The following is a 19,139-nucleotide window of genomic DNA, read 5'->3' as shown; positions in this document are numbered from 1 at the left end:
TAAGTAATACATATTATACTAAATTTTTAAAATTAATAAAAAAAACTTCTCTTGAAAAAGAATGGCAAGCCTATTGTAGAACTTCCTTGTGAGATAGAGTAACAGCCAGTCTGGCTGATTATAATACAACACTGTATTATAATCTGTATCATTATACCCTGTCATGAGTGTAAGCGCGTCTACCAACTGTTTTTTGAGCAGGTGAATATAGTCTCACTTTATGGTAAAATGGACCAAAAAGTAGAAAAGGGACATGAATAATATCGTTTGCCTGTACGCTGAACTAAGAGTGAACAGTTTTAAATATTAAATCATGTTGTTTTACCAGACGAATGAACAGAAATATGTTCTCTTACAGGTTTTGGAAGGAAGGATGTTGTAGAGCATTTGCTACAGACAGGAGCCAACGTTCATGCTCGTGACGACGGAGGGCTGATACCCCTTCACAATGCCTGCTCTTTTGGTCATGCTGAAGTGGTTAGTCTGTTACTGTGTCAAGGGGCAGACCCAAATGCTAGAGACAATTGGAACTACACTCCTTTGCATGAAGCTGCTATCAAGGGGAAGATAGATGTGTGTATTGGTAAGAGTCTGTCTTTTCTTATATTGAAACTGTACCAGATATGTTTTGTGCAGTTGTAATTGTTTATGTGCTGGACTTAAGGTGAAAGATACCACTTGTTCATAAAGCTAACTTCTTTTAAACCAGCAGGTAGGTATAGTGATAGTCATTTAAGACAAATTTTTTAATGTTATATAATGCAAACTTTGCTAAACTTGCATCTAAAAAACTAACATGAGGAGGCTGGGTAAAGTCTCCTCCTCTGTTAAATTACAATAGTCAAAATCTGAAGATGGAAGTTTGTCTTTCTTCATCGCTCTTGAGAAAACTAGATTTACTAGGTATACAGTCTTTGCTTTTTGGGCTGCTCTAGATGTCGTCTTAGTGGTTAGGAAGATGGTTAACCATTCATTCCATACAGTATGGGGAAACATCTCATTAGTCCTTTAGAGCTTTCAAATACAAGTTACAGGACACCATTGTTCAGAGTGGTTATATATCTTCAGTGTGTGTGCTGTAGCCTGGAGCCAAAGCAATTTCAGATGAAATCGAACACTTCAATAATTTTAAATATATCTAGAACATATAAAGAACTTTTTAGTCAAAACGTTTTTTAACTTTTATGTTTTTTCTCAGCATACTTAGTATTACTTTTTTTCTAAGTGGGAACTTCTATTTTTATTTTTTACGCTCAGATCAGTTCCTTGAACTTATTTATCAATTCTGGTTCTTCTCACATCTACTAACTTGAATAAAATGGTCTGCTCAACATTGTGTATTTTATCAAATGTGGAAAGGAAAGCTTGATTATTTTTTTTTTAGGAACCACAGTTAAGATCATGAACGTGAGTATTGTTCTTAAGTTATCCAGATAACAAGACACAATGTTCAGAATTTCAGATAATGTCTATTTGCTTAAACACTTATTACGTAAAATCCCTGCAGAGACAGCTGCAAAACCTACAGGGCAAGTTCTTGCATTAGCTTTATTGCATTATGTCATTACATTTAAAAAAAAAAAAAAAAAACCAAACAAACCCAACCAACCAAAAATTGAGGGAAAGAAAATTGGAGGAAACCTCCAATAAAATTTTTTTTACTCTTTCTTCTTTTTCCAAGGGATGTGATGGACTTCATTCATTTCATCTCTGTGCACGAGCTAAAACATATGGAGAATATTCTCAGAAGTTACTGAGTATGGTGTGCAGCAGTACTGTGGGAAGAGATACACTGATATAGTAGGTCCTAGTAACAGACTATTGTAACAATGGTGAATGGAAAAGTAAGATTAATTCCAGTCAGTAACTGGAGTTTTGTATGTGACTTAAAGGAAGTAATTTGATCTGTTCATTGCTGGACTCTGCCTGGCTTTGTCAACTGCTGACAGAAAATACCAATTAAATGGGAGAAGGTTAATGGTAAAAGACTCCTTTACACCTGTAAAGAAGGACTGGGTTTGTTTGCTTTGGAAAAGATTTGTCTTGCTCAATCTTTTAAAACCTTGTTATAAAGCAGAAGGGGTTACAGCAGAACACCTTTGCATTCTTACGTGATAAGATGAAAGATTGTTGCAACAGAATACTTTATGATTTTGGGGGGCAGCATGGGTGGTGTAGCTTTAGGTGGTTTGTCTAAAGACTCTCTGGTCCTCTTTGGAGGAGACTGGGCATGTCAGATCAAGGTGGCAGGCAGATTATGTGGTACATCAATTTTGATGTACAATACTGGCAGTAATTTGAGATTATTTAGATCTAACTTTCAAAGAACTGATGATACGTTTAAAGAAGTTGTGGCCTTGGTGCAAGCAAGTACAGAATCAAGTTTATGGCTTGTATTACACGAACTTCGTTATGTGTTCCATGCACAGATTAGATCTATGATTCTAAAAGTTAGCTGTTAGACTAAGGGGATGATCCATATATGTAAAATATTCAGCACATGGTACTGGTCAAATCCCAAAGCTCTTCTGCTCTCTGCTGCAGTTGTAGGGTTCCTTGGAAGCACTGGGCAGGGCTGCAGGACTAGATGCAGTTCTCCTTGCAAAGCTACTTGCAGGCAGATTGGAGTCTGGTAATTTTTTTTTTTTTAACTTATTTTATTTAAAACAAGCAAGTATGATGCTGTTGTGCTCAGTTTAGTTATGGATATCCATGTATGTTGTACTTTAATTAGATATTTGATCTGTCAACGCAAGAGTTATTATTGAAGGCAGCGTCACAAGTCACTATATTTAGTATGTGCCATAGCATGATGCTTCTTTGGGATTTAGTTGATTCCATAAAACTGCTAGGACATGGTTATAGACAAAGAAGTCTATTTCTTGTTTGCAGTGAGTTTGTTTGCAATTTATATCTAGTGGGCAAACATGTTTTGCTGTCTTTAGCAAGCTCCTGTTTCTTTTCAGTAGTTTTATATACAATTTTTATATTAAATCTTCAAAGACCTTAAAAAAAAATCTTTTGAGGGAACACATTATACACAGGGATAATGGAACAATGGTTGCTTAGGGCACAAATTCTGACTAGGAATACTTAAATAGCTTTGTAGAATATATGGTACAGTACTGCTATTTACACCTTAAGTGTAGACTATTACAGATATGATGGATGGAATTGGCCTGTAAAAAATAATGTAAAAAACACATTCTTAGAGTGTTCCTTTTTAAACAACCAAGACATGCTTTTAAAAAAGCATTAATTGAAGAATTGTTTCTGGAAGTCCTGGCATAACCTAGAATTTATTGCTGAACTTAGATATCTGTCTGAAAACCAATAGACTGTGTAGGAATTAGTCATCTAGCCACATTTTTGGCTACCTGTTCTTGGCATCTTCTTCCAAATGATGTAATGGGATAGAATTTTCCAGTTTATGTTCTCTCTTTCCCTTCTTCTGTGCTACCCCATTCTGCATCTTTTCTTTATCATGTCTAGTATAGAACACTAGTTCTTTTGGCTGCTTTACAAGTGAAAAATGGACAGAGTGGTAATTGATGATAGTGCAGAGTTGCAGCACATTCATGAATAATGATTTTCCAGAGGAAAACTCAAGGCATTGAAGTGGAGTGGGAAGACCAGCAAAAGTTAGGTAGTGATTGCACTGCAACTATAGAATGGTCTTGTGTCTAGTACTGGCCTTGGAATGGAGTGTGCTTATTTGTGCTATACATACCATAAGTGCTCAGCTGTACAACGGAGTTTGGCTAACAGGTACCAACCCTGCAACTGGGAAGCTTATGTGGAAGTACAAAGTGTACATGAACTGATGAAAACTCATGAGACTATGCACAAACTCCAGGAAACTGTAAGGTAGCAAATGACTCATATGATTTCTTGTGCTTCTGTTTTACAGGTTGCATATTACAGTGATAGGACAGTGTAGGAGCGTAAAGGGACAGAATGCATATGTGCTGAGTTTGGGAGGAATATGGACTGTAGCTCTTTTAGGTGGCAGTTGCTTTTTTGTCCTGGGACTGGAAGCGTAGGAGATCTTGGAGGATAGTAAGCACTGCTCAGCTGGTTTGCTGACCATCTCTTACAATATATTTAGTCACTACGGATTTGCTTAGTTGCTAAGTAATTGAATCCATTTGAAAGCGTTGTTTGCTATATGTAATCAATTTTTGGACTAAATGTATTGAAGCTTTAAAGGCAATTGTTAGATAGTGTTCTCTGGTATTTATGGCTTCTAGGATTGCTTTATCTGTCAGGAAGATGCATTTTCATTGTCTGTGGACTGCTTCTAGAGCTAATGAAAAGTCATTTTGTTCCTCAGTGTCGTATTTGCTCATGGAATAATGAATGAATGGTGAACACTGCAAAGTGTGTTTGGAGGAATGTTGCGAAGTCAGGGTGGTGACTGTTCTGCTGGTTGGACTGGGGAGAAAGGATGATCTATTTTTTCATCTGAAAGTCTATACTGCGGTCAGACCAAAGATCCATGTAGCTCACTTTTCTTCCAGCAATGACATGTAGCAGATGCTCAGAGACTGTGAATGGTTTGAGTGTACCATCCTTTCTCATGGCAATCAGCAATTTAGGAACCTGATAAAGTAGAGGCTGCATCTGGACTGTGCATGGCCATCGGTATACAAAATTCTTGGAAGATAGATCTAATAGCTTCTTAAATGCTGCTATACTTTTGGCTTTGAAGATGTTCTGTGACAAGAGAATTTTGTAATTTAATAGTCTTGCAGGATGAAAACAACCCTTCCTTTTCTTTAAAACATTATTCTTGATGACTTTTATTGCAGGCCATTCAGGAATCTTCTGAGAAATAGTGAACATAGTGAACAGTCATTTCTATTTGCAGTCTGCATGTCCTTCGTGATTTTATAGTAGGCCTCTATCTTTTCTTCCCTCAAATGTCTCTTTTGCAAGCCGTAAAATGTAGTCTTCTGGTATTTTTGTCTTTTTCTCCCCCTCCCGCTCCCCCCACCCCCCCAAGGGTGAAAGGTTGGTGTGGAGAGTACAGACATCAAAACTGGGTGTAGTAGATTTATAGGGTAACTTAATGTTCTTTCTGGTTTGGTTTTCTGGTTGCTGAGCACTGAATGGGAGTAGCTCCAAGGTATTTCCTGAGTGGTAACAGCTCTATTAAAACTGTGTTTGTGCAACACACAATTTTTTTGTTAAAAAAACTGGGCTAAAAATAACTGTACAGAAACTTTGCTTAGGCAGTCTGTCCAGGCTTGCTTTGCTTTCCACTGTGTATGCTTCTGCAGAGGCTGTAGTTGTTCCTGCAGAGACTTTTTTTTTTTTTAGGTGGATCTCCAGTTAAGTGTTGTGAGAACACTTAACTGGAGTTAGTTAAGTGTTCTAGCCTAGAAGTGACCTCAGGTGTCATACACCTCCTAGTTTTTAAGGGCATTCTTCACAAAGATGCAAACCCTGACCATCTTTTATGGTGATGCCATGATTTATGGATCTGAACATACAGGGTACTTTAGTAATTTTAGGGAAATAAAAAAGCTAGCTACTGAAAAGCACCCTTCAACACTGTACAAAACTGTAAAAGTTTTTTTAAATTACTTTTAGTCCATCCAGTGCTAAGGATCCATCAGGAATTCTTTAATATGACATTAGACCAATGTTTTTACTGGCTTCTTCTGGGCTAGTTATAAAACTTCCTGCAAAGATGAATTTACTGTCTCAGTGCTATGAAGTGATCTGTAATGGTAGCGTCAAGAGGCATTTGTCTCTCTTTTTGATGAGAGAACTTCTGTGGAAGCTGATTTTTTTTCCATTACCCTTTCTGCAGTTGAAAGACAGAGCAAGCAAGCAAACTAAAACTTTTTTAAGCTAGCAGGTTTTCCAACATACAGGTCCTGCCCTTAACATAGGGATCACTTTATTTAAATGTCTCTCTCTTAACATGTCAAAACATTGCTCACCCTGCTGTGCTTCCTCATGACTGGGGAAGGAAAAGAATTCATTAGCTGTTATCTTCTGCTATTACCTATCTTTAGGCTGAAATACGTGGAAGGAATATGATGTCACCCTGTCTTGCAGGGCACATAAACCTTCTGTCGTGATTTAAAAAAAAATAATCTACGAAAGGTACTTCATGGATAGAACTTAGTGCACGGTAAACCTTAAAGCAACTGTAGAAATAGTAATTTGCTCAATCATTGAACTGCTCATCTATTTGGTCACCTTGCAAAGAAGGCACATACAAAAAAGAGTGAAATTATTACAATTTATGATAGTTTTGAGATTTCAGAATGCTTAAAGCATTTTGCATTCCAAGCAGAGGAGCTGTCTTGCTCTAAAACTTAGAGCTGTGTCTGATTTTACTACCTGAAAAATAAAAAAAATCACAGGAAGTGCTATCAAAGAGCAAAATTGTGCAGTTTCGGGGGGTGGAGAGTGGGGCGGGGTGAGGTGGGGGGGGGACGACTTTATCATCTTAACTGAAAAATGATTACAGTGACTATAGATTTAGCTGCTGGATTGACGGAAGCCTGTAAGAAGACTAGTAGCTTCTTAATAAGTATTAGAGGAGGATATTGGTAACCGAGGTACATTGGGAGCTGGTTATGCATGTTGTTTGTTGGAGACATGTACTGAATTCCCAAAGACTGTCTTGGAGATCTGGTGTTCTAGAAGGAAGCTTAGATTCCAAGAGGCATCCCAGGAATCTGGTATTCGGAGGCTTGTAAAATCATTGGAAAATTCTGTCAAGTGAGTACTTCCACATATTTTTTTGTAAACAGTTTAACTAACTGTTGCTGCTTTTTATATCGGAAGATTCTTAAGTATTGTTAATATTCCTGCTTTGACTTGTATTTGAACTTTCTTAAGCTGCAGGACAGCCTAAAGAACTTCAGGCTGTTCTTGTGTACCAGAAATGTGAGTTTTGTTCCATTAGGAGGACACAATCCTTACAGTGGGGGAGATATCCTGTCTGTTGCCTGCAGTTAACATTGACATACAAAGCGAAGGTACCTTGTGGTTTGATATGCTTAAGGCCATCTGGTCCTGATTGACAGCATCTATCTATTATCTGTCCAGATATGCAAAATAAGAATCCTGGCTATTCTTAATAATACTTATTACTCAGATTCTTACAGATCAAAGCCAAATCTGTTGTGGAAGCAGACTCATCAGGCTGTTCAGGTTATGAATTCTTTTCGTCTTTTTCTGCTCTGTGAGTTACAGCATGTGTATGGAACCCTGCTTCTTTGAGTAGCAAATGATTTTAAATTCTGTGCATACACAATGGCTCAAAGACCTAATATGCTTAAGTCTACTTATACTGTTTCTTCATGGGGTCTTTCTCAAATGAAGCTTGCACGACAGCAACCGTAGGTTGAAAATTCCGTGTTTTAGATTGAGTGGAACAATGCATTTGCTTTCTCACTGGAGTTCTTGTTCATGGTTTTAAATGGTTTCACGTCCTCTAACCACTTGTTTGAGCTATGTCAGCTTCTAAATGTCAGTATTCACAGAACTGAGAGCTTCTTGGGCTGAATCTTACTATGTTTCCCACTGTGTAAGTCTAGTTCAGGCTAACCTTATTGCAAGGGATCTGAGAATAAGGCCGCCTTCTCTCCGAGCTGGTGGGGGTGGAGGAACCCATGATTGAAATCATACATTGGTAATTTGGAGGCATTGTAATACTGTTGTCATAGTAACAATGGACTGGAGTGTGAGACAACAGGGCTTTTGTCAAAAGCAACTACAGAAAATGGTTTGTGACGCTCTACCATGGCATATACAACTGCAGTGCTCCCTGGTGGACTTTGGCAAAAGGACAGGAAGGAACTGGGTTACCAATTTCTGTATGTGAAGGATACCTCTTCAGTACGTGACATCTGTGTGCAGGCAGGTCTGTTAATGTGGTGTAGTCTACAGGAGCTATTGCTACGGGAAAAGGTGCCAGAGTAAGATGGGGTTGTTTGCTGTAAAGGCTCCAGGGAATCCTTTCTGCTGACACTTTGCATCTGTGCGCATGTAGCTATGATTGATGCTTTATGAAGAAAATCCTCTGTGAGCAGTGTCAGTTACCCATGTGTGCCTGACAAAGGTCTCGGCATGCTAGGAGCCTTGAAATGAGTGGATCATTGACTCAAGGTGGAAATGCCCTACCACAACATTTTTGTGAGAGGACCAAGCATTGAGCTGGAATAATCATGAAGTTATATCCTCTTCAGAAACAAAATCAACAGTAAACTTGATAGCAGAGAGGATAATGCTTTGTAGAAATAGAGTAAAAATGAGCCTTACTTCAGGTGAGGAAGACTTGTCTGTAGGATTTTGCCAATAAAATGACTTCTTGTTTCCATATCTGGAACTAGTGGTGCTCAGGGCTTGTAAAATCTGTTGTGTTACTGTGTTGCTTATGGTCCTTAAGGGGTATTGTTTATATTATGGTATTTGTATTGCTAAAAGTTGACTGAAATTCAACTTCATGAAGACAGGTTGAAAATGATTGCCTTGTCTGAGGTTTCATACACTGTGTATATTCGGCAAGCCGTCTGTCTTTCTGTTAGGTTTGAACTGTATCTGTGGGTTTTAGACTTTTTCCCAGTTCTATTTCTTTTTTCCTGAAATTCAGGTTTAAAGAAATTAGTCTCTTTGCCTTGTTTGGCTGCTTGGCACAGCAGAATCTGTGGAGGACAAGAAAAGAGTAATTTATTTTATGATGTTTCTTTACAAGTGTTGATTAAATCAGAGTCTGGTCACTTGCAGCAAAGGAGATGGTATGATAATATGCAAAACACTGTTGGAAAACTTGCTGTAAGGCATTTATGGGAAGTAAGGTCTTCAAAAGTACTGATGTTAGCTATTAGCAAATTGAGACGGGGGGAAGAGGAAGTTGCATATTATCCAAACAGAGTAACGGAACAGATACTGCTCTTCCAGACACTGAAACTGCTTTCAGGTGTCCAACACCAGTTTACAGTGGCTTCCTAAATATCTTGCAGAAATACTTAATCTTATGGGACTATGCCTCCAATTACTGTAGCACTATCTGCTTATAGCTTCTCAGAGGAACCATGTGGTCTTAATGCAGTTCACATGTGGTTTAAAAACAATGTCTAGATATATATGTAGCCATTAAGGCTTAAATGAGTGGGGCCAATTCTAGCTGAATTCTCAGATGTTTTCTTAGTCTAATGGAAAACATTGATTAAGGTATTACTGTAGGATATAAAGGTCTTGCTTGTAAAAATGTGCAGGCAATTAAGTATTTGTCATAGAGTGAGCAAAGAAAGGTGTCTCTCTCTTAATGATTTGGTCTTTCTGCAATGCAAAGCAAGTGTACAAAATTAACTACAGGTGATTGAAGCCTACTGAAAATACTGTGTGCTTGCCTCTTGTTCTGTGTGGTCCTCACTTCAATCTTTCATCCAGCTAGGGCTTGTGATGAACATAGACTCCCATGCTCCAGTAATTCATTGTTTTTCCATGTTCATGCAAATGTACCATACTTCTTAGACACAGTGATTCCTTTCTAGAAAATGCTGAAGTGTTTGATGTGAATCCTGCTGTTCATGCAGCTGTGTGTAGTCTTTATGTTTTGCTGATGTCTTGTCCAAGCAAGCAGAACTGAGTAATTTCTTAGTTAAGCACTGTGCTCTTGACCTAGCGGTTGTATTGGATACTGAACTCATATGACAAGGGAGCCAAAAGGAACTGGATGCCACGGTTTGTTTTTATTTTCTTGTTTGGGGTGATACAAGGATGGTGCAGGACACAGGTGTGACCGAGGAGAGGAACCCTCTCAGACTGATCTAATGTGCATGCTTCCCTAGCATGAGACCTGCAATAGTGATGATATCTTACCTGACAGATTGTGGGATTTTTGCAGCGTAGAATATTTGCTTGTTGAGGACCTAATGCTGAATAGGATAAGACTTGCACTGCTCTGTATCAACAGGGCCTGGCAGTGATCAGTTCTGGGACTGGAGAACAAACGGATATAGCTCTGACCTTTAAGAATAGAAAGCAACGTGACTGTTCTATGTAATAAAGTGGTCTAAGGTAGTGGCTGGGGAAGGTTCCTGAGACTGATACATGTAGTACTGCTAGCTAGTCAACTGTTAGTAGAGTTCTAAATCTGCTTGAATTTAATGTATTCTTAGATTCCTGATGTTTATTTAAGAAACAGAATTTTTGGGAATACCCATGTCTTCTGGCCAACCTGTAGCTTTAGCTACAATTTCAGGGACTGATCAACTTGGTATCGCTAAGATTTCATGTAGTTCTTATTTCTTAAATATTTGGTAACTGTTGTGGACTAATGAGTTTGCAAAATTAGCACAAGGTTCAAGTTTTATGCAAAATACGCAAAAGTTATTTGGCATGTTGGTGTTTTTTTAATCTTAAGAGTTCCAGCTCTTAACCCCACCACATTGTTAGTGTGTGTTCCATAGGGTGTGTGACTATGATACCATCCCCAAGTTGCATACTGTTGAAAGCTGGTAGGCACTGAAGTTCACCTCTGGAAAAGGCTGTGCTCTTGGATTGTGACTGTTGTTTGGTGTTTTGGTGGTTGTGTGTGTGTTTTTTTTGTTGTGTTGTTTTCTTTTTCTTCCCCCCCCACCCCCTTTCCCTTGTGCTCACCTCACTGAATGGTGGGTTGAAAGCTTGTGCTAGGGTTTGAATCTCTTAAATGCATATTCCTCTGCTGCTAGAAAGAGAAACTGTTTTTGATTGTGCATGCACCCTTTCTGTTTCAGAAAAACGGTAGATCCAGGACAGATTTGAAGAAACTTTTAAGACCTCCTCAGTTTATGTTACTTTCTGGGTGTTAGATTTTAGTGCACTGGCAAATAATGTGTTCTGATAGCCACATAGCTAATGTCACATGCAATCTATCACCTGACTTCCACCAGGATTTTTTTTCCCCCCAAAATTCACCTGGAATAAATGGTTAATGTATGCAGGAGATTGGAATTGGTCTTTGGTTTCTCTTAACCCTCCTTAGTTATTTTTCCTCTTAGGATGCTACTTGTTGACCTGATTTGCCTTGATGGCTGCTTTTGCTTTTCAAGAACACTGAAAGAAGGGCTCTTAATCTGTCAAGTGGGATATAAGGGTTACAGCTGACACTTATTCAAATAAAATTTGAAGTAGAAAGGTGAGTTTGTTCAGAGAAAAGTGAAATTGTGACCGAGCAATAAAGACTTGTCCTTAAAGTAGCTTTCAGCTTGGGATATAGATGAAAACATAAATTGCTTGGACAGTAGAGCAGCAGTTAAGATTTCTAGCTGTTCAATAAATAGCATACTAAAACAAATGCTTAGAAACTAAGTAGCTGCAGAATTGTTGCTTTCAAGGAAAAGTGGCATGATTTAGGTGTGGCATAGTGACGCCTCAACCATCTAAAATGGGCTTAAATGTTTAGGTTTTGTTGTTTTTTGGTGTTTGGTTTTTTTAAAGCTTTTTTGGTTAAAGGGTCTTCTATTCCATTTTGCACACTAACAACATATGTGTTCTAGCTGACTACTACTTGAACACACTTACGTGTGATTTTTAAGCACCTGTGTGAAATGGGCACAAACTGAAACATGGGAGGTTCCTTCTGAACATCAGGAAACACTTCTTACTGCGAGGGTGACCAGTCACCAGCACAGGTTGCCCAGAGAGGCTGTGGAGTCTCCTTTCTTGGAGATATTGAAAAGCCATCTGGACACAGTCCTGGGTTGTAGGTGGCCCAGCTTCAGCAGGGGGTTTGTTGCAGGTGATCTACAGAGGTCCCTTCAACCTCGACCATTCTGTGATTCTGTGAAAAAGGAGTGCATGGGAATGGCTGCAAATAAATGGGATTGAATAAGTGCTTAGTGTACTGTCTCTTACTGCTTGTTAACTCAAAGAAAGTTTGTGGTGGGGGTGTTGGGTTGTTGGGTTTTCTTGGTGGTATGCGGGTTCTTTTGGTTTTGGTGGGGTTTTTTGTTGTTGTTTTTTTTAACTTAAGTGAAGCTTCTAGAGTTCTTACATTTTGCAGCTTCATCGTGGAAGCCCCAAAGCCTCCTTTACACTACACAACTTTTGGTGTGGATTGTGTGCTTGGGGAGGAGAGATCTGGAATGACAGAGCCATCTCTTGCATGATGCAAAAAAACCCCCGAACAAACAAAAAACTGCAGTGGCACTAAGGTTTTGAGGTTGTTCTCTGGAAGACTGCATTCTACATAATCTGCATAGACCTTTGTTTTCTCATTGTTAGCTAAAATGGAAAATTTTAACTTGAAAAGTATTCCATCCAAAAAAGGAAACAGGAATATTTACTTCATTAAGAACAGGTCACATCAAGGCTTTAAATTGCTGTTCATGTAGGCTGAGCAATCTACCAGCTCTGGCTCTTTCTCTGAGGGCAGAAGGATATTATCAGCGTGCTGTGCTGCCTACACCCTCTGGAACTTTCTGCTTGTTCTCTCTCCCTATGCGTATTTAATCACTGGTAGGCAGAACTGGCATACCAGGGAGTGATTTTGTAGTGCTTCCTACATACAGAAAACTTAATCATAATTAAGATGCACCTACTTATGGGGAAACAGTTGTGGGCAGTCACTGAGGGAGGAGGGAGCCTTTTAAAAAGGTATCTTCTTGCCCTGCTGGAAGAGCTCTGACTGTTGCGATAGCGCTTGTTGTTTTGGTTGTCTGGTTCAGATCCTTTTCCCCTGCCCTACATTGATTAGAGAAATCTGATCTCTGGAACACCTAGTGCAAACTTAATTCTAGAATACATTGAAGTATTGTGCAGTGCATTGGGAAGTGAGGTTTATGGTATGTATATACAGACCAGGAATAAGGCTGTCTTGCTAAGAGGTTGAAACGTCAGTGAGCAAAGTCTAAAATCGCTTCTGGTGAAAACAATGAGAAGGCTGAGACAGAAGAGTCTTTATGAAAATTTAGAGCTTGCATGAAAATAGGATAAAGTCCTCTTAAAGTGATGCTTCGTAACACTCTTTTTGTCTAGATGCTTTTTCTCCACTCAAACGAAAAAAAGTTGGTACTGGGAGACCTTGTTCATGCTGCTGCTTTGATGATTTCTGATTGCTGCCTTGAAGCCTGTTTCTGTGAATTGTTCACCAAAGTCGAAGGAAAGTCTGACCTCTAAGCACTTCCATTTCGTGTTTTACTGGGTCTCTGCCGAATTTGGTAGTTGCATCCTGTTACTGTAGGCACGTTCTGCAGCATATGAATAAACGAGAAATTGCCTTTTAAAGAGCAGATCTGTGTCAAGAAAGTGAGATGTTTGATATGGCTGTCGTCTGTCCCTGATGGACCAAATGGTCATTTGAGCCATGAAGCAAGAAGTGCCTCTGCTAGAAACCATCTTCCAAGCTGTCTGTATGTATAGTCTCCTGGCAAGGTAATAGAAACATGCAAGCAGGTGCTATGATTTTATCTAGATTAAGTCACATTTGGCCAAAGTACCACTTCTTTGCTAGAGGTGGCTTTCTTTTACATAGAAACAACAATTTAAGGCCATGTGTCCATATCGTTTTTAAAACTGTGTATCTCCAGGACCTGGCCTGCAGAATTACAATCATAAAAAGGTTTGGGTTGGAAGGGACCTTTAGAGATGATGTTGTTCAACTCCCCTGGCGTGGGCAGGGATAGCTTTCACTAGATCAGGTTGCTCAAAGCCCTGTCCAGCCTGACCTTGAACACTTCCAGGGATGGGGCATCCACAGCTTCTTTAGGCAACCTGTTCCAGCCTTCCACAAGTTCAGGTAGATGACATCTGTAGCTTTTCATTTGACTGATGCAATCATTCTATTGTAAAAGGCTACCAAATTAATCAGGCATGATTTGCCTTTAGCATCTCTAATCAGCTCCCTGTATTCCATGTGTTTTGACATGTCTTCCACGAGGATCTGTTCCGTGACCTCGCTGGGCATGGAGGTGAGGCTGACTGGTTGGTAGTTCTAAGAGCCCTCCTTTTTACCCTGTTTAAAAATGGGTGTGATGTTTCCCTTTGTCCAGTCACTCGGGATTCGCCCAACTGCCATGACTTTTTGAATATGATTGAGAATGGCTTGGCATTCTCAATCAGCCAATTCCCTCAGGACCCTGAGATACAACTTGCTGAGTCCTATGGACTTATGTATGTTCAGTTTCCTCAGGTGGTCTTGAACCTGATCTTGGCTTACAATGGGAGTGGTGTCATTCTGCAGTCCCTGCCTTGAGGTTCAGGGGCTTGAGAGATGTGGGAAGAGAGGCAAACTGAGGCAAAAAAATTGTTGAGTACCTCCGCCTTCTCCATATGGATTGTCAGTAGTCCTCATGCCTTATTTATAAAGGGGAGGTATGTTTTCTTTAATCTTCCTTTTCTAGCCAATGTTCCTGTAGAAGCCATTCTTATTATTTGCATCCTGTGCCAAATTCAGCTCCAGCTGTGCCTTGGCTTTCCCAGTTCCATTCCTACATACCGGGGCAGAATCCCTATACTCTTCCCAGGATACATGTCCCTGGTTCCATTGCCCATGCAGTTCCTTCCTACACTTTAGTTTGACCAGAAGGTCCTTTGTTAGCCAAGCTTGTCTCCTGCCTTCCTTGTTTAATTTCTTCCATGTGGGAATTGAAAGCTCTTGTGCTTTAAGAAAAATGTCCTTTAAGAGCTGCCAGCCTTTGAGGAGCTGAGGGCAGTTTCCCAAGGGGTTCTATCCATTAATTCCTTAAACAACTGAAAGTTTGCTCTCCTAAAATTCAGAGTCCTGACTGTATTCTTCACCTGGCCTGTATCCCTCAAGATTGTGAGTTCCATCAGGGCATGACCACTGCAGCTCAGGCTGCCACCAACTGTGACACTCCTAATTAGTTCATCTGTGTTGGTAGGCAATGGGTCCAGTAATGCTATTCCTCTGGCTGTGCTCTCTGTCACCTGGATTAAGAAATTATCCTCAAAGCAGTCTAGGAGACTCTTGGCCTGCTTACAGCTTGCTGTGCAGCTCTTCCAGCAGATGTCGGGGTGACTGAAGTCCCCCAGCAGGATCAGAGCCTGTGAGTGCGATGCCTCCTGTAGTTGAAGTAAAAACTCTTCATCAACAAGTTTCCCTTAGTTGAGCAGCCTGTAGTAAACACCAACTGCGAGGTTGCCTTTGTTGGCTTGGCCCCTAATTTTTACCAATAAGCTCTCAACTTGTTCATTGCTGTTTTTCGAAGGCAGCTCTATGGAGTCAATCTTTTTTTTTTTTTTACAGAGGGCGCAACCGCCTGCTTCTCCTTCCTTGCCTGTCCTTTCTGAATAGTTTCTAGCCATAAATTGCAGTACTCCAGTTGTGTGAGCCTTCCCATCATGTTTCAATGATAGTGATTAGATTGTAGCTTTCTAGCTGCACAGTGGTTTCCAGCTCCTGTTTGCTACCCCTGCTGCGTGCATTGGTATAGAGTCACTTCAGTTGGCTCATTGACTGTGTCACCTTTTTAGAGGAACGTGCCCTAATTCCTTTGAGGCATTTCATAGGTATTTCCCTCTTGGTTCCTAATATATCAGCAGTCCCTGGCTTTTCTCTGTTGTTCAAAACTCCATCACTTTCCCCTGCTACTTGTATGCTGCTTTCTCCTGCTGTCGAAACTCTCATTTCTGCCTATGCTGTTGGAGACCACTGTTCTAATTCTCTTTACAATTTTTTTGTTTCAGCATAGTGGGGCCTAGTGTTGCTTTTATAAGCTTCTGTTCATCTACTTCATACTACTGCAGTCGGCATATTTGTTTCTTGCTCTGTCTGGCCCCAACAAAGAACAAAAGCAACATGCTGGTTCATTGGGACTAAAACCGTTGTCTGGGGTAATGGGAAACTGGGATGCCCTCAACAAGGGGAGTAGGGAAGGCAAAATGATGGGAAGTGCTTGGAGCCCACATTGACTCACCAGGACTTTGGCTGGTAATGTTAGCTGTAGTCTTAACTAGAACAACAAAACGGTCCTTTTCAACTGCTGTCACTGATACATGTCATAGAATCATAGAATGTGTTGGGTTGGACGGGACCTTTAAAGGTCATCTAGTCCAACCCCCCTGCAGTAAGCAGGGACATCTTTTTAACTAGATGAGGTTGCTCAGAGCATCATCAAGCCTGGCTTTGAATGTCTCCAGGGATGGGGCCACTACCACCTCTCTGGGCAACCTGTTCCAGTGTCTCACCACCCTCATTGTAAAGAACTTCTTCCTAATGTCTAATCTAAACCTACCCTGCTCTAGTTTAAAACCATTACCCCTTGTCCTATCACTACATGCCCTTGCAAACAGCCCCTCCCCAGCTTTCCTATAGGCCCCCTTCAGCTACTGGAAGGCCGCTATAAGGTCTCCCCAGAGCCCTATACTGTCCTTTTTTGTGCCAGACAGAGCATGTCATGCCGTTCCATGATGAACTAGATTGGGCAAGTGATCAGTTTTCTAATCTGCCTTGTTGCCTAACCAAATGTTTGCAGACACCCAAAGCAAGGTGGGGCAACATAGAGCTGGGGATGGTGATTCTGGCAGCCTGGTCTAGGTGAAACTGTAGCCTGTGATAGTGCTGGTTTGCGGCAGGGGGGGAGGGGAGAGCAGCTTTACAATTCTTTGCAGTTCTTCAATGATTTTTTTTTTTTTTTTTTTAATCGGGAGGGGGAATAGAGACTGCATGCTCTTCTGCTCTTTGACTTAAGTGTTGTCTATTCTCATCCTACTAGAGATGCTCCTTGTTCCCCTGGAGCTTGGTATTTGCACCCTCCCTTCTCCCCTTCAAGCTAAGCACTGTTCTGCACGGCCCGTTTGTCGCAGGGGTGTTGGGACTAGCTGGACATAATTTCTCATCTTAGTGAGGTCCTTAGCCTCTGCCTCAGAAAAAGCAGCGCTCAGCCTGGAAGAGTCCACTCCAGCCTGCCATCTGAGCAATAAAGCCCTGCAAAGCAGTTGTGGTAATGCAGGGCTTGGAAGTCTTCAGCAATTAACTGTTTGCAGGCACTTTTGTTGCTGGAAATCCAGTCTTCTGCAACTCTTCCTTAGTTGTCCTACCTGCACCAATGGAGATTTTTGTATTTCTTCCTGAAGTCCCTTAGGGTTTAGCTGCTCACCCTGCCTTTTTTCTTTCTTCTCGCTGCTTCTGCGTGCTCTTTTATGTTTGTGTCTGTTTCTTCTACCAAATGCATTCCTATCTTTCTGTCCCTGATCTGCCACCTGGTTATCATTTCTTACCAATAAACCACCCGCAGTGCTCCCACATATGCCTGGTTATCACCTCTAACCTACCCTGACTCCAGACTAAATCCTCCAGCGTGCTTAGCCTCTCTGCTCTGTAATCTCTTGGTTCAGCTTTGATGGCTTTCACTATAGAGGGGCAGTCAGCAGCACAGGACCTGCTCCTCTCCTTTTTTTTCTAGCTCCTCTTAGCTGAGCTGGCAGTGGCGTTTGAGGCCGTGGATGTCAGTGGGTCAAGTAGTGATACCCAATCCTTTAGACCTGTGTGCAGCCTCTGTAGTGATACTGCCTCTCATGTTTTCACCTTGTAATTCCAATGGCTGGGCAATATAGCCTTTTTCTTAATCATGGAGCCAAGACTGGGATTCTTCACAGAGATGGAACTTGATCAGTGATACGGTTGGGGGGGTTAATCTTATTAGCTGTATCTCATGTTCAACTTTTTGAAGCAAAGAGTGGGGTGCTACGACTTTAGTTATATGGGATCATTTTGCAAAAAGGCTTATATATCTGCTAACTTGCCAACATAGGATTATTAGATCTTAATCACAGAAGTGTAATTTCTAGGCAAGAAATTGTTGTTCTTGTAACATGAGAAGATGCTCAAAACCTTAGTGGTTTGATTTACGTGTAGAAGTAGTAGGGGGAGAAGATGCATATAGCATTGGCTGGAAAAAAAAATACTACTTTGGATTCCACTGTGTTCATAGAATCATAGAATGGTTTGGGTCAAAAGAGACCTTAAAGATCAACTAGTTCCATCCCCCCTGCCATGGGCAGGGACACCTTCCACCAGACCAGGTTACTCAAAGCCCCATCCAGCCTGGCCTTGAACACCTCCAGGGATGGGTGTTGTCTAGATGTTTTCGGAATGTGGAAGTAAATGAGCACTTTATATTTTTTGTCTGGTATAACTTGGAAACGTGTCCTGCATGGGACTAGAACTGAGGTGTGTGTATTCCTGGGACCTAAGGTTAGTGAGAGACTGGCCAGCTTTAAAGGTATCCTTTAGCGAGATGAAGATAGTGTTTATGTTGTGAGTCAAAAGGAGGGCTTTTTCTTAGGCTGTTTTCTCTGTACCTTGATACTTTGGGAGAAAGTAGATAAAGCTACAGTAATATGGTTTGGAAAGGACCTTTGGAGGTGACCTTCAGAAGGTGAAGTTGAAAAGGGTGAAGAAAAGACATATACTATTGCTGGGGTAGCTGGAAGGGACTGCAAGCACAAGGCTGTGGGACAGAGATAAAAGAACTGGTGGCAAGGGAGGAGGTAGTGGTAGAGCTGTGAGGAACTGAAGACTCTGGAAATGTAATCAAAAGCAGTAGACAGCTTTAAGTACAGATACTTCTGGAAGGTCTGCCTGTTGTTTTTGCATTTTTCACTCAACAGTCAAAGGTTTGGATGTGTCTCTTTTTGTACTTACATGCATCCGATTTGAAATCAAATGTGAACTTTTCCATCAGCATTCCTGTAACTATGCTCAGGAAGCTTGCAGATGTTTGACCTAGACAAACTGTAACAGAAATATTCTGATCTTTATCATGCCTAATATTGGGATACCCAAATTGATTTTTATTCCCATTCTATTCCCATTGTATTTCTGTCTTTCAATCAAAAATGTTTTCCTTTGGCGCACTTTTAATTGAGGCGGTATGAAAGAGGAAGGGCTAAGTACTTGGGTGATGGCTTGCATGTAGACAAACTCAAAAAAAATATTTTTTTTCTTCTAATAAATCTTAGTTCTCCCTTGTTGCTGTATAGTTACCAGGGAAGTTTTTGCCATGCTCTGCTGGTGAAAATGTGAAGGCTGAAACTGCCAAAAGTAAAAATGTTTGTTCTTGGTGGGTTTGTAATTTGACGGCCAAATGAGGTAGTGTTGGTTAGCTTCACAGTTCAAAATATCTATGCCAGGAGGCTGTGGGCCAAGTGTTTAATTTTAGGATTCA

At 40.6% G+C, this 19,139-nt stretch overlaps 1 protein-coding gene across 1 annotated transcript in view; it reads left to right on the top strand.

The window, feature by feature from the left end:
• TNKS (tankyrase) overlaps nt 1-19,139 on the top strand; it is a 143,576-nt gene that overhangs the window by 11,503 nt on the left and 112,934 nt on the right. The window contains exon 2 of the mRNA XM_074589629.1: nt 359-583. Within this exon, the coding sequence (XP_074445730.1) occupies nt 359-583 (225 nt within the window). The remainder of the gene's footprint in view (nt 1-358; nt 584-19,139) is intronic.

Source organism: Larus michahellis, chromosome 5 (genome assembly GCF_964199755.1).
Source record: "Larus michahellis chromosome 5, bLarMic1.1, whole genome shotgun sequence".
NCBI lineage: Eukaryota > Metazoa > Chordata > Aves > Charadriiformes > Laridae > Larus > Larus michahellis.
The sequence above is the reverse complement of the archived record's forward strand: the minus strand, read 5'-3'. Positions and strand labels throughout refer to the sequence as shown.